At 39.4% G+C, this 26,204-nt stretch overlaps 2 protein-coding genes across 2 annotated transcripts; one reads left to right on the top strand and one right to left on the bottom strand.

Moving 5' to 3' along the window:
- The first annotated feature begins 6,424 nt into the window (after positions 1 to 6,424).
- Positions 6,425 to 11,867, top strand: LOC108549732 (uncharacterized). Its single transcript, XM_017903220.1, has 4 exons — positions 6,425 to 7,704; positions 10,531 to 10,901; positions 10,988 to 11,251; positions 11,623 to 11,867. Exons 1-4 carry the CDS (start codon positions 6,425 to 6,427, stop codon positions 11,865 to 11,867), a joined length of 2,160 nt encoding a protein of 719 aa, XP_017758709.1.
- Positions 11,868 to 19,134: 7,267 nt separating this feature from the next.
- Positions 19,135 to 21,219, bottom strand: LOC108549731 (uncharacterized). Its single transcript, XM_017903219.1, has one exon. It carries the CDS (start codon positions 21,217 to 21,219, stop codon positions 19,135 to 19,137), a length of 2,085 nt encoding a protein of 694 aa, XP_017758708.1.
- Positions 21,220 to 26,204: the final 4,985 nt, after the last annotated feature.

The following is a 26,204-nucleotide window of genomic DNA, read 5'->3' as shown; positions in this document are numbered from 1 at the left end:
AAAACTTATTCTAAGCGTTAATAACCCTAGGCTAACTCTCACTCGCTATCTCTCAAAAGCTCTAAAGATTCTAAAGCACATACTGATTTTTCCACGTCCTTACACTCTCTCTTCTTTCATATTCATGTTCTCTTTCTCAATCGGTGGATCACGTATCCTAAACACTCAGACGCATTCCTAGGTTTTCACTTTCCACTTGCATTCGGCTCTGTCATAAACATCCCTTACATTCGATCCACTTACACGTGGTCACTTTCGTTCTAACAAGGAGAGTGAAAGTCCGTCGGGTATGACCCATCTATGGATTTAATCGAAACTTTGCAGGTTTGTAGATTTAGTCATCCAATTCAAGGAAATGTAGCATTATAAGGGCAACTACTCGATAGTTTTTGAGACACTTATGATTAAAGCTTTATTATTCTTAATTAGAGATTTCTTCCGAATAGTTATCGATAGTTATCAAGTGGCATTGTAACCTAACGGCAACATCCGAAAACTCTTGACATTCTTTCAGGGCCGTACTTATTCCTTTCCTACAATACGGATCTATTCGCTTTAAATATTCGCTGCCCTGTGAAGACAGATATCCATACGAGTCTAAGCAAGGAATAATGATGGAGAGTGCTCAACACAATTAATTACGGAATGAAATTCAAATTATGAAAATACATTCTGCCGATGATCGTATCTATCGCGTTTAATTTGCCAATTTCGTTCGTCGACTAGGGAGATTGATAACGATTTCGGTATTGATTTAAACATAATTATATTTAAATTGATAGAATAACAATTAACGAAATGTCTTTGTTCATTTATAATCATTTATCCCGTTATTGTGTGTGTGCATTGATAATTATCAAGATTCCAACCTGAACTCGTATTCTATATAATATTCGAGCTATTTTGCTTTCCAATATCTCCTATCAAAATAATTCAAACGAAAATTCATCGTATTAATCTCGGATCGCGTTTGATCGATTATTCCACTGCAATCCCATTGAATCGTACAGGAAGTACCCGTTTCTTTGCTAAAAATTCTCATAAAGGGGAAGTCAGGAAAAATATCAAACAGCAACGTGAATTTTCCTTAATATATTTCTTTCTAGTCGCGGTAAAATGTCACGACGTGGTAGCCAGGTGTTTCATAAATTCTGATCTTAACAAAGTGCTGAAACGTGTCCCGTTTTGACTCGCCTGCAAGGAGAACCCGCCGTTCAGCGAGGATGATGAAGTTCTGTGACGAAGTCGGACGATGGTACCGTGGAAAAAGGAAGAGACCCGTAAAGAAGCATTTGAACAAATAATAAAGTTCAGACTTCCCTCATTTTCAAGATTTCATATTACCTTTCCTGCAGACTACCTCGCTTTAATGCACAACGTAATACCTTGACACTCACGTGAACTACAGTCTATGATGGATCACCTTTCATTTCTCCGTTGCTCAAAAGGATCAGGACCGAATTTGTATTTCTAAAGGCCCCAGACAAAATGTCATTAGCCTATTTTAGTATGTCAAATCCATATACATTTTATTTAAATTTATAACAAAATTTTGTAAATATTAGAATTATAATTAGGATATTTTTTATATCATTGTTTGCGAGAAATAAGCTTCCAAAATAAGGATTCCATTTGTTCCCGATGTTTCATGGAAAACACAGTTCCGAGAAGAATAAAATTGTACAGCAAGAAGCAGTAACTGTAAACCAGTTTTCTAACTGGAGTTTGCATTACAGAAGGACATCGACGGTCCCTTGTGGGTTATTCAGATTTACGAGGCCCATAAATATACGATTCACTGATCATTTTTGGGGAACCAATGGTCAGTTGTGCATCCGTATATAGGACTATTAAATGTCCCCAGTCTGTCTAGGCAGAAGCAAACAGTTTCGTCGCTTCAGGCTACCCCTTTTCGATGGCAAACAATACATACCACTGGACATCTCCCTAACTTTTATTATACCATTGCAATCCCCCCGTAACTCCGCTTCTGTATTCCCTTTTATGCTTCCCGTTTTACTATCCTCCCTGTTTTATCTCTAAAATTTAGTCAGTTATTTTCTTCTGCTACTACAAATTGCTCCTGTTTAACATTTTCTACGTCACGAGAGTAATACCATGAATATCGAGTGAGTGTTTCGCGGCCTAAGCGAAATAGGTCTCTCAAAGCGATCTAGGTTCATGGTGACACCACTTAACGTTAAAACTTTGCGAAGACCTGGAAGACATGTTCAAATATGTCGACCTCCCAAGCAATTTTAAGAACGAAATTACTATATCACTTAGGGCTTGCAAGCACCTCCGATACCTTATATAGCGGGGGTCCTCCACCGTCGTTGTATGTTAGCTGGTTACAGGTACATCCTCGATGTGACGGTGATACAAGAAGGATTCATTTTCGTCCCGAGCCTGCTTTAAAGTCTAAGTGGACTCATTGGTATCACTTCTAGCAGGTCCTGTCTTAGACTGGGATACTATTGAAAGATCGGGAAGTTATACATATAGGAAGCAGAGATTTTCAGAGTACTTGCGACAAAATCCTTCAAGTTGGACTCCATCTAGCAGCGAGAGTGAGAACGATGGTCGCTACACCTGAGCAATAAAGACTTATTTTCCCCTGTATAAGGACAGTTCAACGGATCAGTCGAATTTCTTGGTGGATCGAGAATTAGGATTTCGAGATTCGACGATTAGGATTGTAGCGACCATCACTCTCACCCTCGCTACTAGATGGATTCCAACTTCCTATCTATATAACTTCCCTCAGCTTTATTGATGAGACCACTAGCAGGCCCAAGATAAAATGCATCCCTTCTAACACCACTGTCACATCGAGGATACCTGCGACTAGCCCACATTCAACGAACGTGAGGAAGAACCCCCTCGCTCCCCTACTGGATCTTAAACCTGAAATAGAAGCGATTAGCGAGGCGTCACCTTAACAGCGCTATCTCAGATACTATACTACATCTGTCGTTAGTAGTACAAGCGAGAGGCAAATCCGTAGAACAAGATAATAGCAGTGGATCACCTCGCAAATAAGTTCTCCGTCCCAAGCTGATGTAATAGTATTTGCGATGGCGTCCTTCGCGCTTCTCGACGGATTTCGCAGCAATCCACGTTCACGTAAGTTCTCAACTAGCAACTAATATCTTCCGTAAGACCTTCGAAGTAATATCAAATACCTGGAAGACTCGAATCTCTTATCGATCACCTCTCTTATCCGTATCAAAGCAGCGATTAACAAACTTTTGCCCCTCGCTTCCGGTTACCATCTTGGTCTCTATCTTCGTTCTCCAATACGATGTAAAACCGATCCCTACTTCAACTACGAGTAATTACAACGGAAATCAAGAAGGTACTAAATCAGGTAATAAAAGAGATATGTCATCCTCGTAACAAAAATAGATATGTAGAAAATTTTATTTTATTGGCTCGTTTCTCCTATTAAATTAAATTAGCCCTATTTCTTGGCACATTGACCTGACGACTAGTCAGATCAACTATTCAATGACCAGCTTCCATTTTTCGTTCAATATTCCTGTTCCAGTGTTTCTACGTGTTTGCAAAATCCTTCCCAATCATTTGGTGTCGTTTCGTTTACTGCCTGGTGTAGCAGTGCTTCCAATTCATTGTAAGTTAAATCTGAGGTAATTTCTTTACGCTTATGTTAACGTATCGCGTTACCGAACTTGGAGGTAGTAGTTTTGAGAGTGTCATAGAAGAGTGGGTATTACTAGCGAGAGTGTAGGCGGAACAAGTGGAATACCCCTTTTACCCTGCAACCGAATGAGATGACTTCTTTTCAGCCACTTAGGATAGTAACTGCTCTGTAACTGGTTGTTTAATAATCTATTGAATATATCTGATCATTGGTTGTAGTACTGAATAGATGGCTGTATACATTACTTGTGTCTTGCAGAATGGGCCGTTTTAAAGCCCGTGCAGAAGACAAGCGCCTCTCCAAAGGAGGAGAAACTCCCTCTACCCCAAGATCAAGGGTGGAGGAGACTCCTCCCTCCAAGTTAGCCCCTTCGAAGGGTCATCCTCGCGAGGATCATTCCTGAGAGGTGACCGCGGCCACGTTACCCTTGATTTATACCTGGAAAAGCCGGGGTTGCGCGAGACCACCTCACGTGAGCTGACCCCGACTTCCTATGGTCCATCTAGCAGCCAGATACTAACGGATCCTCTAGATCTGAGTTCCAGGCGAGGACAGTCTAATAAACGAGATTTTTCGTTTACCATTCCTACAGATATTTCTATTAATATCAAAGATATTAAGAATATTCTTAATAGAAAAGATCTATTAAATCTCTTTATCTAGCCGTTATTCACAGCCTTTCAGAAATACGATTCACGACCTCTAATCCGCGGAAGTCTTTTTTAATCCCCATTCCTACTCGTTAATTCCCAACGAATTGGCTATTCGTCAGGGAGCAGGGAAAAATACCTGGCCTTCCCAAGGGAAGAACAGTGGCAATTATCTGCCCCACTAACGATGCGACCATTTCCGTTGTCGACGAGATAACAGCAAGAAGCTTCATCCTGAGCCTCGCTAGAGAGTTATCCTCCGAATTCGAAACGTCGGAGCAATTATAAACGTCGTGAATAATTGAACTCGTTAAATCGAGCGAATCGCGTCGCACTTCTGCGAAACACGGACAAAGATCTAGCTGGAATCGGTTCACTCGTCGGTTGTGTGTCGTCCAATCGAATTGATTCGCGTGTGTCGCGACCGATCGAACCGTGTGCTCTCGAAGAAATCGAGGGACGAAGAAGAGAGGAAATTTAAAGTCAAAGCGAGATGTTCGAAACTGTGCTCGTGTGCAGACTCGTCGGGCGATTTCGAGGGAAGAGATGCTTACCGGTGTCCGATGAAGTTGCGAACTCGACGCCAAGCTGATTTGCGATCCGCAGCCTCGTAGAAGTTTATTGGATCGGGAGAATTAACTGGCTCCCGGTTGAAGCGGTGTTCGCTGAATTTCGCACCGTTGGTCCTATTACACCCTGGTCTTCGATTCGATGCCTCAACGGGTCAACGGATTTTTTCACGCGGCCCTGTCGATCCCTTGTTACCTTGGGAATCAATCGAGCGTACAGGCTGATTCAATTTTCGTGCAGAAAAATTCCTGAGTTTGACAGGCTACTGGTCGGACAACACTGAAATAGATATTGGTGAAATATTGGGTTATATTGACGCTTATCTAGAAAAATTCCTAGTTATTTTAGATTATATTTAATAATAAAATGATAAAATTAGAACGTACTGTGGAGGGATTGGTTGATGGTATATGTTTATTTGATAATAAATTAACAATGATGAAGTATGTGAGTAACGATAAAGATACGAATTATTACTATTTATCGCAACGCTATCTACACTTCTTCAGCAACTCTCCTACTGCAACTCACAATTGTTAGCAAGTCACAATTATTAACAATAACTCTGGCAACTAACTTCGACAACTCTCAACTCGACAACAACGCTATTGACAACTCTGCTAATCGACAACTCTGCTCTCCTCGACAACTATCCTCTGACAGAACGTCCTTGACCTTTTATGTTCTTTTTTCCACCATGCACACTATGCACGCGTTTTCCAATGCCTCCCCAACATGACCAAATATGTTATCAGTCGTGCTAAGGGCCTGACGCATTGCCCTCGGTGACTTTCGTAAAGCTACGTCGTTTTGCTGCCATCCAACGATCCTACATATATATCAGAATAAACAACATCTTTCATCCTTGTATTTGCCAATCAAAAGTATGCCCACATTCATCGAAATAAGAAACTTGCTATTTCAAAATCAAGTCCAAAGACGCGATAAAGAGTTTTCAAACGTCAGAACTGAGTCGTGCAATATACGTGTAGAATCGGGGTGTGTGGATTGGCTAAAGTAACGTTGCTTTACTGCTTCTTAAAATACAATAAACTTATGCTTATATTATCGGCTACGAAACTAAAGACTCGCTACGGGTACGCTCGACTTTTACTTGTTAGACGCTATCTTGAAGACCGTGAAGGACTGTCCTCGCCCGCGCCCTTGCACCCTTATTTAAACCGTTCATCCTCCTCATTCATACCCTGACTTTCTTCTCCAGTCATGCTCCTTTCTCACGCAACCTCGGTGGGCCAGGCACTTCAACCACTCTGCACGCATCCTTAAACTTTCGCTCGACTCTACCATAAATAATCCTTGCAGTCGATCCTTGCGCACATGGTCACTTTCATTCTAAGTCCAGACACACTCGACATTTCCCAGAGCCACACTTATTCCGTTCCCACATACGTAAACAATAGTTGTAATGGAAGTATCGAAAGCTCTCTAGATTGAAGCTTGCCAGACGTGTTGCCACCGTAAAATTCTATTCTGTTCACAGATCGTAACGTGGAAATCACTTTCAAACCTGTGTCAAAGGATGACCAGGATATTCCTCTCTGTGCTACTCTCTTGGACCATCCTGTTCCGTGCCTCTGCTGAAATATTCGAGTCGAGTGTCGGCGACAGCTATTCCAGTGTATACCCGTTCCTGGAGAAATGGGCCAGGTCCAGTCACACGAAGATGCTGACCGTGGTGTTGGACGACTACGGGTACCAGCAAGCTTTCGATGTTCCTCATAGCATCGTTGTCAGCTTGAACGTCTCCATCAGGGTGGTCAGCCTGAAACACCTGATAGCCTTGAGGTACAAGAACATGAGACGCGACTATCAGACAATAGAAACCGGGAGCTGCGTATTGCTGCTGTTCACGAACGTGGACCACCTCAGAGACATACTCAGTTCGCCGCATTTAGTCTCGTTCTGGCACCCAGGGAACACGTACATTCTCCAAGAAAGGAGACGAAGCTTCACCGACTTGTTCGAATACGAGAAATTCTGCAAGTGGGCGTTCGAGAGACTCTGGAGGTTCAGAAGGGTTTACAGATTGCTGCTGTTTGTCCATGATAAGGTAATTCGTTACGACCCTTTCGATTATGCAGGTCGTCAGTCGAGGTATCGCGCTAACAGCAGCTGCGATTGGTACTGTACCAAGTCGAACGAAGATCATTTTTTGATGATCAACGAACCCAACTCCACGGACATCTCCGACTTCTTTGATAGGGATAGAAGGGACTTCAAACTTTATCCATTAAGAATATCCATCTTCGAGTCGAGCACTATGTCCTTTCAAGGTGGACAATTCTCTGGGCTAGACTATAAGTATCTCGAAGAGGTTTGTCGAGCGATGAACGTGACACAGGTCTTCGTGAAGTCCAAAGAAAAATACGGATGGGAAGAGAACGGAGTCTTCTATGGATCCATCGGGCACTTGGTCTACAAATTCGCCGATGTGTCGTTTAATCAGTTCTTCCTCAAGGACTATCTTACCAGACAGATAGATTTCACCACGTCAATTACCAATGACAAACTGTGCGTCCTTGTTCCCAAAGCTGCACCCATACCCGATTGCCTCGTGATCGTCAAGATCTTCACGGGTGAAGCTTGGATAGTAGTGTTAACCGCCCACTTCGTCATCTCGATGATCTACACGATTCTGAAGAACAAGAGGAATCGTCAGATCGTAGAAGCTGTCCGAATGAGCGGAAGAGCATTTTTCTGCTGCGAGTATGCGGTTGATACGTGTTGCATTAAAGATCAAAACGCGAGGAAGATGGTGCCGGAAACCGTCGAAGAGAAACAAAATGGCGGCATGTATAAGTAAGTAGGTTTTGATCCCTTCATTTATGTAAATTTTTCAACTCTTAGTCGAAAATATCAATACAATCAAAAATTTTAACCAAGAACCTATACCAATTGAAATAGCTATAGCAATTTAATAGGTTTTGATCCCTTCATTTATGTACATTTTTTAGGTCATCACGATATTAATCGAAAATGTCAATACAATTAAAAATTTTAATCAAAGACCTATAAAAATTAAAATGGACATAACAATTTAATAGGTTTTTATTCCTTCATTTATATAAAATTATTAGCTCACCACGATATTAGTCGAAAATGTCAATACAATTAAAAATTTTAATCAAAGACCTATAAAAATTAAAATGGACATAACAATTTAATAGGTTTTTATTCCTTCATTTATATAAAATTATTAGCTCACCACGATATTAGTCGAAAATGTCAATACAATTAAAAATTTTAATCAAAGACCTATAAAAATTAAAATGGACATAACAATTTAATAGGTTTTTATTCCTTCATTTATATAAAATTATTAGCTCACCACGATATTAGTCGAAAATGTCAATACAATTAAAAATTTTAATCAAAGACCTATAAAAATTAAAATGGACATAACAATTCAATTGGTATTGATTCCTTCATTTAAATAAAATTATTAGTTTACCACGATATTAGTCGAAAATGTCAATACAATTAAAAATTTTAATCAAAAACCATACAAATTGAAATGGCCATAATAATTCAATAGGTTTTGATTCCTTCATTTATATAAAATTATTAGCTCACCACGATATTAGTCGAAAATGTCAATACAATTAAAAATTTTAATCAAAAACCATACAAATTGAAATGGCCATAATAATTCAATAGGTTTTGATTCCTTCATTTATATAAAATTATTAGCTCACCACGATATTAGTCGAAAATGTCAATACAATTAAAAATTTTAATCAAAAACCATACAAATTGAAATGGCCATAATAATTCAATAGGTTTTGATTCCTTCATTTATATAAAATTATTAGCTCACCACGATATTAGTCGAAAATGTCAATACAATTAAAAATTTTAATCAAAAACCTATGCAAATTGAAATGGCCATAACAATTCAATAAGTTTTGATTCCTTCATTTATATAAAATTATTAGCTCACCACGATATTAATCGAAAATGTCGATACAATCGAATAATCCAATCAAAAACCTATAGAAAATTAAAATGGCGGTGTGTATAAGTAAATATAATCAATCGAATCTAAAATTACGTGTGTTTCGATTTCCAAAATAGTATTTAGAGAAAAGATGTTCAGATTTTTCTCTATTTAATGTCAATGTTAACTTGATACAATTCTAAGCAAACTTGCAAGGAACTATTAGATTTAGAATTATTAATAGCAATTCGTTGTTTTTGCATAAACCATTTTGTATAGGCTTCGATTCTCGAAAGATTTCGTGAAAACCCACTTTGGGTTTGAGCGATATTTTGCCTGCGCATCGACGAGCCATTGTTTGAATAAAATATGAGTTTATACGAAGTACGTGGGGAAGAGATATACGATGGAATTAATACGTATGAAATTGGATCGAGCTCTTATCATTGAAAGAACCATATAAAGTGGTCACAAAAATTTCGCGTTTGCATTGGGTTTTCTGCTTATGTAACTTATATTATGTCATAACAAATATCCAAAATTGACAAGTTCTTTGAACAGAAAATAATTTTCCAAAATTATGTCTCCCTATATCCAGAGTTACAAATTTTCTTAGAAAATAATAAATAAATCTATACAGTCGATATTGTACGATTTCCACCATTAACACAGATCAATGCTACAATAAAAAAATAAAAAGATAGCAAAAGCTTTGAGCTAGAGGTATAGCATATTGGTCATTAATATATTAACATATTAAGTATAGCATCTCTGAATTTAGCATAGATGACATCAGCAAAGCAGGTTCATTAAAATTCACTAGCTTCTGGGCTCGCGTTTAATAAAATCCCCTATGGCCAAGCAGGGAACGGTAGAAAGACGTGAAAGGTGGTTGATGAATGCGGAACCCTTCAACGTGGTCAGGCAAATTGAGGAGCAAATTAATCTTGCACGTGGTCTCGCTAATTAAACATAATCGCTGTTTGTTTTCGGGTTTCCACGAACCTCGTTACTTAGAACCCTGAGACACCAAATAGGAAAGAACGTGAGAAAACATGTTCTAAAATATCAAAACTCATGAAACAGCATCAAAGAGTATCAAAGAACATCATATAAGCCATTCACTGCACAAATCGATTAACTCCACTTTTTGAAAAATCTTAAATTTAAAGCGTCAAAGCACTCGGTATAATCATAACTTTTTATATTTATAATAACTTTCCCCGATAATTAAGATTAACACCGTTAAACGGCAAAAATTTGTTGGCCACTGAATAATAAATAATTTACTTCAGAGGTCGCTTTGATTAACTCCGTACTCTAATGCAAATCGTTGCAATAATGCAACTCAAATGCACTAGCAAGCCGTGAATGATAACGGTGAATTTTTTAGCGCCGTCTTCTCAGAATTTAAGTAAAATTTAGTGAAATTTAAATTTATTACTTTTTTCACTTGCCGAATCGATTAACTCTTCCAGTAACGTAAAAATGGTAACATTACTAACGATTCCCTTTGGCTATTTTTTCTTATAAATTTTATATAACGTTAGACGAAAGTTACATTTGTATTTATGCATTCTACGATATTTATTTCGATTTAAATTATAAAGGGAATTTTAAAAAACAATATACATTATTTCATTGCATTTCTCCACTTTTCGTTCTATGGAGTTAATCAATTTAAGCAGTGAACGGCTCATATGCGAGAACCATTCATCCGAGTTGGTGCATTTTCATTTTTCTGACAGAGTGTACCTGTTAGAAGAAACACAAGGCACTGAATCCACGACGAAATCGGAGATGGGCCATTCGAAGAGGATCTACCACGTCTTCTTGACCCATCTCGCGTCATTCGGGAAATACTTATCGAAGGTGGTATTCCAACTCATGCAACCTTTTCAGTTGAGCCAGCCCTGGTTCCCAGAGAGGTTGTTAATGATGTGCAGCTTGCTACTCAGTCTGATCCTCAATGGGATAATCACGTCTCAGCTTGCGTCCAGCTTCAGCAAGAGGATGCACTACGAGGATATCGACACTCTGGAGAAGTTGGAGGAAAGTGGTAATTTTTCGCTCTTGTACCATTTACTGCGCTTTATTTACGTGACTTTTGCAGTTGGATGTAGAGGGAGCTTCTTGAGTCTGCAGGTCTCGCGATTTTGACAGACGCAAGAGATGTCATAGACGATGCATTATCTGACACCACGAGTCCACTGATCAAACGTCTTGGGATGAGGCTGGAATTCGCGAACAGTTCAGAAATCGACAGAAGATTATTCGTAGCGAAGGATGCTGGCTACCTTCACCGATTCACGACTCTGCCATTGGAGTACAACGAGTATCAAAAAGAAAGACTGCACGTGGTCAAAGAATGCCCGAAGAATTATATCATAACTAACGTAATAACGAAAGGTTCGTATAGCAAGCTGTTCTAAATTATCGATTATTTCTCTTATCACGTGTTAACACTATCAGTCTTTGAAACATTGACAGAAGTTAGCTATTTCCACTACGGAGGTGTTGATAGACGCAAACGTTTGAAGACGCGCATATATCGTACATATAGCCAAAGGGTGAACTCATTAATCACCGAGTGCCTAATCAACTAATTCCTACTCTGTACTATTCCTTCATCTTTGCTCCCTCCACCGAACTTACTCGTAATCTTCTCCTAGCATCACTATCTCCTCTAACTCGCTTCACAGATCAAACCGTACGCCTCCAAATCGAAAACCAGGCTCCGTCTGTTATCTCAAGGTTTCTAACTGCAAACGCTGTTCCAGGATCCCCGTTTGGTGGCCGTATAAACAGCATCCTTCACAGGCTGAACAACGGTGGTTTCTACAAGAAATGGTACCAGAACACGTACCAGTCTCAGGAGCGCCGGATGCAGGCCCATCAGGAGTCCACGATGCACCGGAAGGTCACGATCCGCCATTTATTTATCCCCTTCGGGATACTGTACATAGGTCTGACGACCAGTGCAATTGTATTTATCCACGAGTACCGGCGAAAGAAGGTGCGGTAACTTGGTCGATTCCAAGTGTGGAAGCGAAATGATGGCAACCAACATGGAAATTGCTCCGTTTTTCTCTGGTCTCGTATCACTGTTTTTCTCGATGACCAGGATGAAACAAATGGGACAAATAGCAGGTGAAAAGTGCAGGGTGAAGAAGAACGGGTCGATTCGTTTCTTGTTCTTTTTGCTGAGCGAAATTGGTCTTGCTAGCTTCGTCTTTGGGCCCTTTTTGAACCCTTTGTTGATGACGAAATAAGAAAAATTTGGTGAATGTTGCATGTATTATACAGAAATTTTTGGATAATAAAATATACAGAGGTATACGAGTGTGTACATATATGTACATACACTAGGACTACCGAACTTGTCGAAATAATTTTTGTTTTTGAAGAACTATGTTGCATAGAATTGATTTTGATTTTTATTCGTGTGGTGGTCCCCTCCACGGGGTATTAAATGTTTTCATGTTGAGGACTCCGTTGTCTTCGGTCTAGTCTGTTGCGGTTCCTATGGTGCTAGCCTAGTGGTATCCCCGTGGTCGTCGTTGCTATTGATAGGGTAGCAGGTAGAAGGACGACAGAAGAAGGAAGGGATGTGTTCCGTCCTGGGCCTGCTAGTGGACTTATCAGTAAGGCTTTCTTCTGGCAGGACCTGGCTTATACCGGGGATACTTAGGTGGCATAAGAACCTCCCTCATCGAGGACTTGCGAGAAAGTCCTCGAACCTCCTTCAAATAGGAAGCCATCTATTGGCAAGGATGAGAACTTGGTCGCTACATTTGCATTAGAGCATTATATTATTATTGCCATTACTATTAACGCTTTAGCCTACAACCACGTGTGAGATTCGTGGTCAGATTTTCGAGCCAAAACTGATTATCACGAGCCTGGCTCGTGATACGTCGAAGGCTCGGTTTACGTTCTGTTTATGTTTTGGGACCACACTGTTGAATCTTAAATCGTAGGGTAAGGTTGTATTAAATGACACAGTATATATAATGCTACTTTAATACTTATATTATTTAATTTTTAATAATAAATATTTTATGTCATTTTTAAGAACACATTTAAGCTCGGTAGTTCCAGTGTTAATAATACTTGTTATTTATGTAATTATATTTATATTATAATTTTTGTATAACTATATCACTTATACTTGTATCGAAGAGGATCAAGGATTATTCCACGAATTACTTCAGAGCCTTTGAAGGCATAATCGATACTTCTTTTCCTTAACACCTGGGCTCAGCCAATCGTTGAAATTTCTATGAGAAGGAGTCTATCGTGGAATTTGTCAGACGCAGGAAATTCCCTCGTATTTATTCTTTATGAACAGGAGTCCTAACTGGGATTACATGGAGCATCGAACGGACTGTCTGACTCTAGTATTCCTATTCTACTTCGATCTCCACGATACAGACGTATCGAGGGACATTTACCCATCACTGAGGACCTCTTTTTTCTTTTTCAAATAAAATGAACCGACTCGTTCCATCTCTGATTCGATAAATTCCTTAATTTATCGAACCTTTTATCGAGATTTTTGTAATAAATCTGTTTAATATTTTCTTTCGTAGGAGCCACCTTTGCCCTGTAAACTTCGCCAGTAAATTAAACCCGAAGTATTATTCAGCCTCGATGTCAAACTAATTAATCTTGGAAGTAATTTGCAAGAAAGAAGAAAATTGCAGGTTTAATAATAAAGTTGAGTTTGAGATAAGGCGAGTCACGCGCCAAGTAATTACACAAAGGAATTCACGGAGCAATAAGTCTTTCGAGGGTCATTCTTAACATTTATTCGCGAGTGATATCTGCTCGAAGTTAATAATTATTTGATCTGAAAGCTAAACTGATGAGTCCTCGAAATCAATTTCACGCGGGGCAGGAACGAGAAAATTAAAGATAAGCTTGAGTGGAAGATAACGATAATTGGGCTTGGAGTAATTACACGAAGGGATTCATGGAAAAATAATCCCTCTGCGTGCTGGAGACACTCATCCACGTTAATCATTCCAAGAGTAACTTTGTCAGTCCTTGGTATTCAAATCAAGAGCCTGGTGGATTACACTTTTGATGCTCGAGCTCGCTGAAAGACACTTTGGTTATTCTGCACTTTGGATCCTCGCTTCTTAATATTCTCTCTGTGTACCTAGGATATTACTCGTGTATCTCTCGATCGCCAAAAGTGTACTAAATACCATCAATTATTTCCATCCGTGACCCGTTTTAGCCCTCGAGCAATTTCGGGAATGAAATTTCTCAGGTGTATATAGGAGTAACGCGGAAGACACGACCGGAATATCAAGCTGCTTGCCTGCAGAATATTTTCGACGTCGATGGAAATACACCTAAGTTTATCGGGTGTCAGATCTTGCTCCCCGTGTGTTATATATCGATTGATTCCAATGTACGATCCTCCCTTCTACATTCTGGAGAATCACTTGTTGGACGAGGTGGAAATTTGGATCTTTCAACCCTTTGCACTCGGCGATTTTTTCGTTACAGAAAAATAATAATTCGAAGACTTCGAACAATAAAAATCGCGACTTTGAGGAAAAGAATTGATTAACATTCATAGATTAACATTCGAGCTACCGTACAAATTTAACAGCTCTAGACCGCAAAATTTTTAGAGCACTCCACATGTTTCTAAGAAGGAAATAACTTCTACTCGCGACACGTGGTAGCAACGATATTTTTAAAACGGTAGATAAGAAATCGAATGCAAGTTAATACGTAGAATTATTTTATTTCGACATTCCACGCATCGTTGACTAATTTTAAATTTGATATGTTAATTAACACCGATTTTTGGAAAAAAAAAGAAAAGGAAAACTGACCATCGCAATAGTGCTTGCAATTCTTTGCGAAGAGAGCTGAGAGGAACACTTTAAGGCACTTGTCTTAACTTTTTACTCGATTTTTGTGGCCCATGGCTATAGTCATCCGTGGTGTGTAGTCACCCTCGTGGCCGATGACTATAGTCACCCAGAATATTATTGTAATCGTGATCAGCAGGAGATATGGGTTGTCCAAATTTGAAAGCTATATGACGCAGCAAAACATGTTGGATCTTTTCCACTGCATATTTCCATTTAGAGGCACGAGGTGACCAAATAACTGAAGCGTATTCGTTATGAGTAAAGGCAAACAAGCTGTCAAAGATTAGATAACAGTCGTAAATGATAGACCTAGAGATACGAATTAGTGACAATTGGAACACGAAGAACTACTTTGTAGCTCTATTATACTAAGGCTTCGCTGAAATTTTCGACTAATTAACAAAATTAAATTTTTCCTACTTATCGGAAACAGTGGAAACTCTGAAAGACAGAGAGGAAGATATTTATCGACTAAGAGCTTGTTATATACAGTAGTTAATCGCCGTCGAGCAATTAACACGCGGCAAGATTATAGAGTGGAGGTCCATTGTAAGTGAAGACGACCATAATTTCCGTCGCAGCACGAGACCATCATTGACATAATGCCTAAGTTTCTACGTGAAAGCTAATTCCAACAGCTGCTGTGTCCGATCGATCGCGATCATAAATCCCGCGAAACTGAAACGATTACGTGAAAATTCCCGGAACGTCGCAACAACGTGACGAACATTCGTTTGACATCGTTGTGAGCTTAATTTCCATTTCTCCATAGCAGATCCGTCTGTTTCGTTATTCCATTGAAACTGGTTGCACAAAAGTATCGCCCTCTGGGGTTCCTCGCTTTACAATCCCGGAATAATTAACGATTCTGATGAAATATTCAATTGAAATGCGTTTAAAGTGTGGCCTTGTATCGGTTTGACCAATTAGTGGCAGCTGTATAATGAAATTATCGGCTACTAAAATCATCGGTGATTGCGTGACATTAATTTATTCGTTTATCTGTGTTATTAGTCGAATATTACAAGATTGATAAATCTACGCAGGTCGAATGTAGGATGTTCGAGAACCAGACATGTAAAAATTCAGAATATATAGTTCAAAATATTTGAGACGGTTCAAAGATCAGAGTTACGTGTCAAAGTTCTCAGGAGACTCTTCGAAAGAGAGAAAAGCTTTATTTTCGAATATGTAGAGACAGATTGGTGTTGGTATATATATATATGTGCCCCCCCCCCCAAGAGGGGATTTTATATATAATTGAAAATCTTCTGGTCACAAGTATCTTTAACCACTCGCGCTACAAAGACGTGCCACGCACGTCGAGATACATTTGTTCCAAAGCCGCCAACGACGTGTATACCACGTCAATGTGACGCCCTACTGCATGTTATATTGTAGAACACGGAATGGCAACCAAAAATCGTTGCGCAAGTGGTTAAATGCGTTCCAATGGAGCTCTCGTTGCGAACTGACTTCTTTGCGAACTGTGTTGTCTTCTGTGATTCCCGATGATGGGATTGTGTCCTATGGTGCTGACCTATTGGTGTCCCCATGGTCGTCGTTGCTGTTGCTAGGGTAGCAGGTAGAAGGACGACAAGAAAAGGAAAAGATGCGTTTCCTCATGGGCCTGCTGGCGGACTCATCGGTAAAGCTACCCTAGCAGGCCCTGCCTTAGACCAGGGATACTTCTTAGGTGCTATAGGAAAGAGAAAGTCCTCGAACCTCCTTCAAGTAGGAATCCATCTATTGGCAAGGGTGAGAACTTGGTCGCCACATATATTTATTCAATAATAAATTAACAGTGGTAGAGTATGCGAGTAACGATAAAGATACGAATTATTGCAGCTTATCACAATGCACAATTCTCCTATTACACTTCGACAACAACAACTTTAATGACAACTCTCTTCCTCTCTTAGCAACTCTCTAATCGACAATAACTAAACTGTTTAACACCAAACTGTCTACAAAGAACTGCACCCCGACCACTCTTAACCTTCTTTATATATCTGTAGGAATAGTAGTTTAAGAGTCAATGCGAAGAAACACTTGGACCTGTCTAGTTGGCAACGGGCAATAGACAGTCCTGTTGGTGAGATTAGAGACGAAGTTTGAAAGAGAGTCGGTGCGAGTGTGAACAGCGTAATTAGTTTGTAACCTTTTTAGCTTGTAACTCACTCTTAGGTCTCTTAGCTCGTGAATGAAATATATATTGGAATTAATAACATCCTTTTTATTCAATATATCGCCAATCGGAAACATATCTCTATATATCTTTCCCAACGTGCACGCGTTTTTTAATACCTCCCCCAACATGAGCAAACATGGTCGTGCTAAGGGCCTAACGCATCGCCCGGGGTTTCCCCGAGCGCCCTGGCCTTCGAACCCTCGGTGACTTTCGTAAAGCTACGTGTACCTCGGGTGGAAAACCTGCGATACTACAAATATAAATAAATATTATCATTCCAGGCGGAATTACACGCGTTAAAAATCTATTTGTACTTCCACTTTCCAGCAGTGGCTATCGAAAAAGGTGGAAAGAATTTTGCACCGAAGTGCTTCGCAATGGTGTGCAGTTTCAACAGTTTATAGGTGTATTTTTACACGAGGTACACAAGCCAGAGTACTGGAAAGAGAGGAAAAACGCAAACTGTGTACAAAACAGGAAAACGTGGAAAATACACGGTGTACGAAACGAAACGAGATTTACGTATGTTCTACAGCGCCATTTGTAATTCAGTTGCGGTTTTCGCAAATTTATTTACAACGCTGTAAAGCACCGCTCTCATACACGTGACAACAAAACAGGGATTCCTACGAAGAGGCAGAAAAGGTGTAATTGTCTAGGGAATTTGATGGGAGAAATATTCCCCAAAGACAAGAGGGTTCCTCTCCGTGATCCAATTGCGCTGATTTATTCGACAAGATTCAAGTCCGACCGTTTCCAGGAACAATGAGAGGAAAAGTGACAGAGGAGTACTTTCGTAACACGGACAGGTACAGCTTAATCGCATTTAGCGGAGCATCTACCTCGAAGGAATGAAGTACGTGCAATGAATATATTAAATCCTCCGAGGCGAGACCATCGCTCGGTTGATCTCGAAAATCCGAAACGTACGAATTTATAATTATTCCGGGAAATTTCACGGTACCGAATTCGTTCCAGATCTATCCTCCATGTACGTACATACACTTTTAATTATCTCTCGTTAATAACGTGTCCGATGTACAGAGAATAATGGCTTCATTAACGATCAAGCGTCACGATGACACGTTAATAATTAATGATCCTGCTGATCAAGTCAGCCGATTAAAAATCAGCAAAGTGTAAATGGATTATAAAGTCATGACTATCGATACTGCGACTTTGACCATCGTTGATACAATAATTATGTACGAACTATAGCGACTTATGATTATTTATGTGTGCCTGTATTTACTTGCTTCCTTTTATTTATTTAATACTTATGACTTATTATTATTATTATTGTTATTCCATAGAATGAGTCGTAAATACATGTCCATATACTCTTGCAGGTGAATCAGTATACCAAAAGAAGTGAAAAATGTCATATAAATATATCTGACCTTTATATACCTTTATATACCATTATGTATTTCTTAGTTTTCGAATTATGAATAATCAATTTGGCCTGATCGTTTCTAAACTCTTCATTAAAAATTCTGCACTCAACATTGTCGCTTTGGTCACTGAGTTTCGAAATTTTTCTTTTAATACAAGTTATGATTACGATGCAACGATATATAGCGATCAAAATTATGAAATCGTTGATATTCGAATAAGGGTTTAATTCTTGATAATTTCTCTAATATGCGAAAGTCATTCTCGAAATTATCCGGTCGTTATTAAAATGACTGCTCGCCAAATTTATAATTAAGAAAAATATCGTCTATTTTTCCTATTCGAAATAGAATAAGCAAAAATATTTTACGACAACATCGAACGAACGAGGCGAGTTAAATAATAAATAAGGCCGCGCGTGTTTCACTGACAAGGAATAGGATTGGTTCAAGCGAAAATAACGAATCGTCGTCGATTCGACTGATAAACAGCTGTTCCGTTCTCAAATCCACCGATATCCTGACTAAAAACCAAAACTAACAGAGGACAACTAGAGGAAAACGTAGAAACGAATAAAACCAGTGTCGCGAATTGTCTGTCCAGCGAAAAAATTTCTTTCTCCGATCAATAAATTCGGGAAACCTCTAAATCGGGAACCTGGGGAATAAATCTGCACAGAAAAATTCTCCAACCAATTTTACCGCACTCGTAATCCCGAACAAAATTCTTTGTATTCTTTAATTGACCGATTTGAATTTCCCGCTAAAAAAGAAATTACAAAATAAACTACCCCTACTTGCGCTTTCGTTTCAACGCTTTCTCAAATTTCTTTTCGCCATGTACACCTCGCCAAAGAACATTAAAACGGATCCAAAGAGGCCAATGAACAGGAATAAAAATGTCAAGGTATAGTTATCCAGAGATAACTTGGTGTTTCTGCTATCTTCACTGTCCAACTTTTTCTTCATTTTGCCAACCCTGTTCAGGTATAACATACTCTCGAACCAGAAGTTTAATAACCCAGCTTCCCTCAGTCTCAATAAAATGAAATCCATTCTTTCGGCGTAAGGAGAATGCAGTCTGGACACATAGGACACCCTATAGTTCATTGGACACTCGTCAACCAAGTATAACAAAGGATTCCCCTCTTTGTCGTAATAGTCGAAGTCCTCCAGCTCCATCGTATAGTACCTAGTAATCGCGATCTTATCTTCATAAGCCACAATGTCCTTTGTAGATCGTCTAGTGCTGATCACGTGGATCCTCTGGATCAGTTTCATGTCTAACTGAGACTCGTCCAAGAAAACGTTCTTGAGATTCGCGTACTTGGTGATCACGAGCTTCCCGGACTCCACCACGTCCTCCAGGGTATGCAGTTGAGGATAATGAATAGGTTTGCTGAGGCTGGACACCAGGAAGCTTTGGTACAGCCCGTTAACTATCAGAGCGAAGAACAGGGTACCGAAAAGCAGAGACCTCTGAGCCGGAGTTTCGCTACTCTGAAAAGGATAGCAAAGGTACTCGACAAAGGTAAAGAATTTGCTGAGGTAGCGAGGAATTTCTGGTGGACCCTTGCGAATCCCTTGTTCGGAACAGCGCGGTTTTACAGTTGGAAGATAGTCTCTGGTTCTGCTACTGAGGAGATCCTTGGTCCGTGGTTCTCTCTTCGAAGGATTAATTTTTAATCGATGATCGATCGAGTCTGGACGACGAAAGGATTCGCTGGCATACTTCACGAGACACCATAGCAACGTGATTAGTACATTGTACACCATCAGCATAGCCCATAAGCTTTTTTGAAATGGTAGGAAAGGCATGTAAGCCTTGGGTACCAGGCCTGAGTCTGGAGTCACGAAGCATAGTCTGTCTTCGTACATGGCACAGGTGAACTGGAACTTCTGGAACCTGTTGTATACCTTGACAAAGAAACCGGTGATGACCATGTCCACTTCTCCGTTCTCGATCCTCTTCAGAGAGGAGGCAAATGGATCTTCCGTGAAGTCAACCTTCCTCATAGCTTTTATAAGAAACTTGGCTTTCATCGCCTTCTCCAGGGCAAACATCACATTGGCGTCAGGCTTGTCTAATCTCAGTCTGTCCTGATCGTCGTACGAAACGTTCATCAGCAGAGACTCGAACACGATCACGTTTAAGGGATAATGATTCAAATTCTGAAAGTTCTCGAACAATCTCAAACCTCTGTTTAATTGGAGTATTTTGGATACCTGGTACTTTGGATGCTCATCTACCGATTTCCAATTCTGAATAGAATTGTACTCGTTGGAAGGTTTAACATGATTATCCTCCATACACAATTTGTGCACAGTACCGTAGCTACTCTTAAATTTCTCAAAGGGCATGTAGCTCATCAGACAACGAAAATCATCGTCGATAGAGATGACGACGGCTCTGTACACGTTGTACTTGGTCCACAGGTTCGTGAAGATCTCTCTCCATAACACGGCCACTCCTTTGCCCGTGAAGACAATCAAATACTGATTGTTGGCCTTCCACAGGTTCCACTGCCAATAAATGAAAATATTCAAGGTAGACAAATCGTGAACGACGAAGATCCAAGTTAGTCGTAGCTGATCCATCCAAGTAGCCTTTAGGGACAGGTCTTTCGCTCTCACTTTATAAACCTCAATTGAATTCTCTGTAACGTGCCTCAGGAAAAGGTCGATGAAGCTTGATTGAAACTCTGGCAATATGACGGAGAACGTGAGCGGATGAAACTCGGGAGATTGACGGATGAAATTCAACACCAGCCGCAGGTTATCAGTTTCTTGCTTAGACAAGGACTTGGCCTCGATGGTCGAGTAGAGTTTCGTCGACGTGGAGAATTTTATTGGGAGGAGAACGCAGAGAGAGATCAGGTACGTCGAGAGCAACATTTCTGCTCATCTGTTCGGGAAACCTGTTGTTCCAATGTGATTACTTCGTTTTGTAACTACACGACTTACTGTCTTATCTGACAGAACATAGTTCGTATTTCCTACCTTCTTTAAAGATGAAAACTCGACTGTTTATTAGACTTAGTCAGCTACTTAGCTCTTCATCGTTAAGTGATATAGTTCTTCGGTATTCATCTTCAGTTCCTTTTCAAGTCCACTTCAAGTTCTATTCTCAGAAGTCTCCCAGCTGTTGGAGAAGCTGTCATTTGTCATCTATGGATTCATAGATCAGAAAGGTTGATAATGACAGACGGAGAGGGATCACTTTCATCAGTAACCGTGCACGCCAACGTTGAATACGTGAAGATGCTATCGACTCGCAAACGTGAGCTTTTGAAGGCAGAACGAAGCTGTTACGAGTTCGTGACAGGACACGCGAGTATTCGTGCACTAGTTCGATGAGGAACCTGTGGAAATGAGAGGCTAGTAAGATTAGGATCGAAAATATGGCACAGTTACGAGCGCGTGGTTAACAATCCAGTCTGGCGACTAATTGTTCAGGTCGATACACATCGGGAGGCAATTCTCTGACTAGCGAACTTGTCGTAAATCATCCCTGTCCCACTTGAAAGTAAATCGATAATGCTGCTAGTCTGGCAGACCAAATTACCGTGGTTTCCCATTTTTCCGCGAAGTCCACGAGTTGACAAACAAGATGTGATCTAGCCTTGATCTTCTCGATCACGCGAATTCTTGTACAAGAACATAGTCCTCGGAAGAATATAGTGTTTAGGCGAAAATTGACGAGGAAAATGACAAGAAAGTATGGTTTGTAGAAGAAATAAAATGGTCAGCAAAAAGCAAACTAGTGGAAGAACATAGTGCTTGGAAGAAATAATAGGTTAGAAAATGGAGAGAGGTACAAGTTCCTTGGGCTTCTTCGAAAATTGCTGAGAAAATTACTTTGAGTAGGTTAAGATGAATTAAGCTCGAAGACAATGAGTGATCGAAGCGATTATCAAACTTAAAGGTATATTCTTTGGGTGATTGAATAATATAGTATGGCGGCATTGTTCTCATCCTCGCCAATAGATGGACTCCTACTTGAAGGAGGCCCGAGGACTTTCTCGCAAGTACTCGCTAAACCCTCTGTTTCCTATATATACAATTTCCAAGCTTTCTAATAGTATCCTCGTCTAAGGCAGGGCCTAATAATTGGAATTGGATTGGCCCTGATAAGCATAGAATTAGATAATAGAATTACATAGAATTTAGAATAGTATCTAAGACAGGGTCTAATTAAATAGCCTTATATTCATAAGTCCACTAGGCCCGTGACAGAAACGCATCCTTTCCTTTACCCTTTCGTCCCTTCTAGCACCACCGCCATATTGAAAATACCTGCGACAAGCTGACATCAACAATAGTGGGAAAAAAGACCCCCAACAATAGTTAATAATAGCAGTATAAAATTGGACAATGTAGTATATAGTATCGTGAATTTTGCACCATGTTACACGTAGCTTTACAAAAGAGCCGCAAAAGCCCAGGGAAAATTGCATTAGGAAAGTGAAGCCAAAGTCTGAAAATGGGCGGATGCATCGGGCCCTTAACTAACATTGACAATTTGGCCTTCATATTAAGGGAAGCATTGGAAAATGTGTGCATGATGGAAAAAATATATAAAGAAGGTTTAAGAGTGTGATTAAAGAATAGTTTTGGTAGACAATTTGGAATGGACAGTATTATTTGTTACAAATTGAGTTATTATTGAACGTTGTATTAAGTTGAGGAAATCAATCTATCTTCTTGTAGAGAGATAATTTGTATGTTTAATCGTCACTCGTGCACAGTCATAATTTATTAATAAATTACCACCACCGTCAATCCCTACAGTAGTACAAAAATTGTTTCAAAACGCTATAATTGATCAATCTAAAATGTCTGACAATAACAGATAAATATAGAATGATTCTAAAAATGCAGATGTATAATTCCAAGTATAAAACAGGCGAGTACTCCAAGGATAATATTCCGATATTATCGCGAGTTCAATATTACGATTAAAAACAGAACGATAATTTTCATTCTTCTCTACCCTCTCGATTTATGAAGACCGTTAATTTCGCTGAAAGTGGAGAGAAACACGAGAATACATAATCGACGTCGTAAATACAAAGTGAAAAAATCATGGACAAAGAAGCCGCTCGATAACTCAAGCCTAGACACATACACAGATACACTGCCTCTGTATTCGCTTATTAAGCATCGAACGCGCATGAACAGCGCATTCATCTTGCCGTCAGATGAAAAAAATGACAGGGAATATGAGAAACGAAGCTACTGTACCCCAAGGAACTGACGAAGGAACAAAAGTATCGCGAGAAAATTTATCCAGAGTAACAAAAATTTTACCCGATGGAAGAAACTCGCTGAACTTCCTCGAGGATCTAACAAAAATGGTACATCATCCGGGCACGAGGAAAGTTTCTCGAAAAATTTGTATCGTTTCCCTCGCAGAACTTTCAACTTCTTTAACGTTCCGAACTGAAACTCCTAACGAACACGGACTCGTTACTGAATTTCAGTCAACAACCACGGGGAAAGGGATTTTATGCGATTTTCCGCCATCTTTCTCTTCCTTGCTGTGTTTACACCAGGCAAATCGAGTGAACGTCTCCATCACAATTGTGTCTCCCCCATGTCAAATGTCTGACAGGTCATTAAGCTGAACATTGCTTCAAATGTTTCCAACCAATCGGTTACGAACGATTCGCTCTATGTTCCTTCTTCATCCCCTAATTCCTCGTAGCATATTATCGTTGACTTACAAATTTGCGTAATCGCAAACTTGCTCGACGGTACATTTTCCCAATCGTTACAGGTTGTTCCCTGCCAATTTATTTCCTTATTATTTTCTACGTTGGCTTTCCAAGATAGTTATAGTTAATCGTGAAGAAACGTTCGTTCTTTTTCGAGGTCTCTATTAGTAAAAATTAATTAACGTTCCATCAAGGACCAGCACGCCCGATTTTTATAAAAATGTGAGAATGTAATTAAGTTTAACGAATCGCTACATGTCTAATACATTTTTCGATCACGTTTTAATGGAATTTAATATAGAAGAAATTATCGAATGGCTTGGCGCACTTTGCAATTAAATATCGTGTCAACGTGATTGCACAGGGGTCTAAAATGTTGGATCGCGTAAAAAGTAAATGTAGAAAATTATTGGATTAATCGACTGACTATAAATCATAATATGTTAAAAAAGAATTTTATTTGCAAATTGTCATAAAATACTTTTTAATTTGTAATTTTCTACTCGCACTTTTCTCGAAATTCCCTTATTTAATGCACGAAATTTCTTTCACCATACAGGCTATTGACCTTTTGCACTCGAAAGGCACCCTTCAGTCGCCATTTGATAAAATTTCGAAGATCGATATTCATTAATATATCAACTTTAAAGCAATGTAAGAGGTGTGAGAGGTATCGAAATCAAATAATTCTACGTGTCAATTATTATATAATTTCTTCTTCACTGCTCAAGAAAATATCGTCAGTTTTATAGCAGAAAATCTTTGATCTCCTATTTTTCTTTAACCAAAAAATCATCGAGTGCAAAGGGTTAACACTAGAATTACCAATCTACAATTTTTACCAAAAATAAATAGCCATATGTAATTACTTTTTGAATTTCTACTTCAATAAAAGTCAACACTTTATCAAGACTCAGTACTCGGTAACTAGGGAAACAAGAAGTCTGAAGCCAGTTACCCTAACTGATTGATCAGGTTAGTGTTAATAAATTAACCGCGTAATCCCTTTCCAGATAGATCCTGTATCCGGACTATAATAAAATTTTAAACTTCCCTATTCTAATTATGCTCTTCCAAGAAAACTGATCCTCAAGCTTCATTCTTTAATCCATAAATACTAAATACTAAATAATAAATACTAAATACTAAATACTAAATATTAAATAATAAATATTAAATACTATACACCAGTCTACAATATACTATTACCAACTGTGATATGTACTTAAATATAATATTCCTATAATTATAGTGGTATAACAAAAATCAATCGATAAGTATAATTACATTTCTACCTCGGTAAATGTTTAAAAATCGGTTTCACGAAAAACAGCTTATTTTCAATAACTGCAAAAATAAACAATCTAAAACCAATCACGTTGATTGGTCCGATAGCTCTGGCGTTAGTATATTAACCACCTGATCCCCTTTGCAGAAAATCCTGTGGTCATAGCCACCCTCGAAACACGTTTGCAATTTTCCAAACGAAGGATATAGTCCACCATCCACCCACGGTTGAGCGTGTTCCGGTCTAATCTGGACCATCACTGACCATGTCATCGTTAAATGGTTTCATCAAATTTTCACCGACCACTAAGCTTACCGATAGCCCTCGAGATAAGGGCGCGAGTTTCACCACCCGCTATGCTTTCCCAGCCCCTCAACGTGATTCGAATCGCGAGCTACGATCATGAGATAATCGCTCGAAACCAACAAGGGATGGTCGAGAACGAAGAATCGACAAGCCAGAGAAGAGGGTAATCAGCCAGAAAGTTTTGATCGAACACGACGAGGCTGAATTGTCCCCAAAGACACCGGATAAATAAGGATCCGGGTAAACAAAGCGTGATTGCCTATTTCCGTGACGTTGACGCTTTTTCCTCAAGCTTTCGGTTATTTACATTCCACGTGAAAACGCTCGAAGATATTTGGAGATTGACGTGCGACATCGCCGAAATGGACGTTAACAAGCTGTTGTCGGAAAAAAATTGGAAACGCGAATTTGCTTGCAAACCGACGAAGACTTAGACCTCCTATCAGCCATTTGGATCTGCAAAAATTATTGAAAGAGAACATTAGTACCACGAAAATCCCCATTTCTCTTTAAATTTTGTGGATCTGTTGGGGACCTAATTGAAGTGCCAATTATTTCTAGAATAATTG

The sequence above is a fragment of the Eufriesea mexicana genome, unplaced genomic scaffold, assembly GCF_001483705.2.
Source record: "Eufriesea mexicana isolate 0111107269 unplaced genomic scaffold, ASM148370v2 scaffold2208, whole genome shotgun sequence".
Taxonomy (NCBI): domain Eukaryota; kingdom Metazoa; phylum Arthropoda; class Insecta; order Hymenoptera; family Apidae; genus Eufriesea; species Eufriesea mexicana.
Note: the sequence above shows the minus strand (reverse complement) of the source record. Positions and strands in the feature narration are given on the sequence as shown.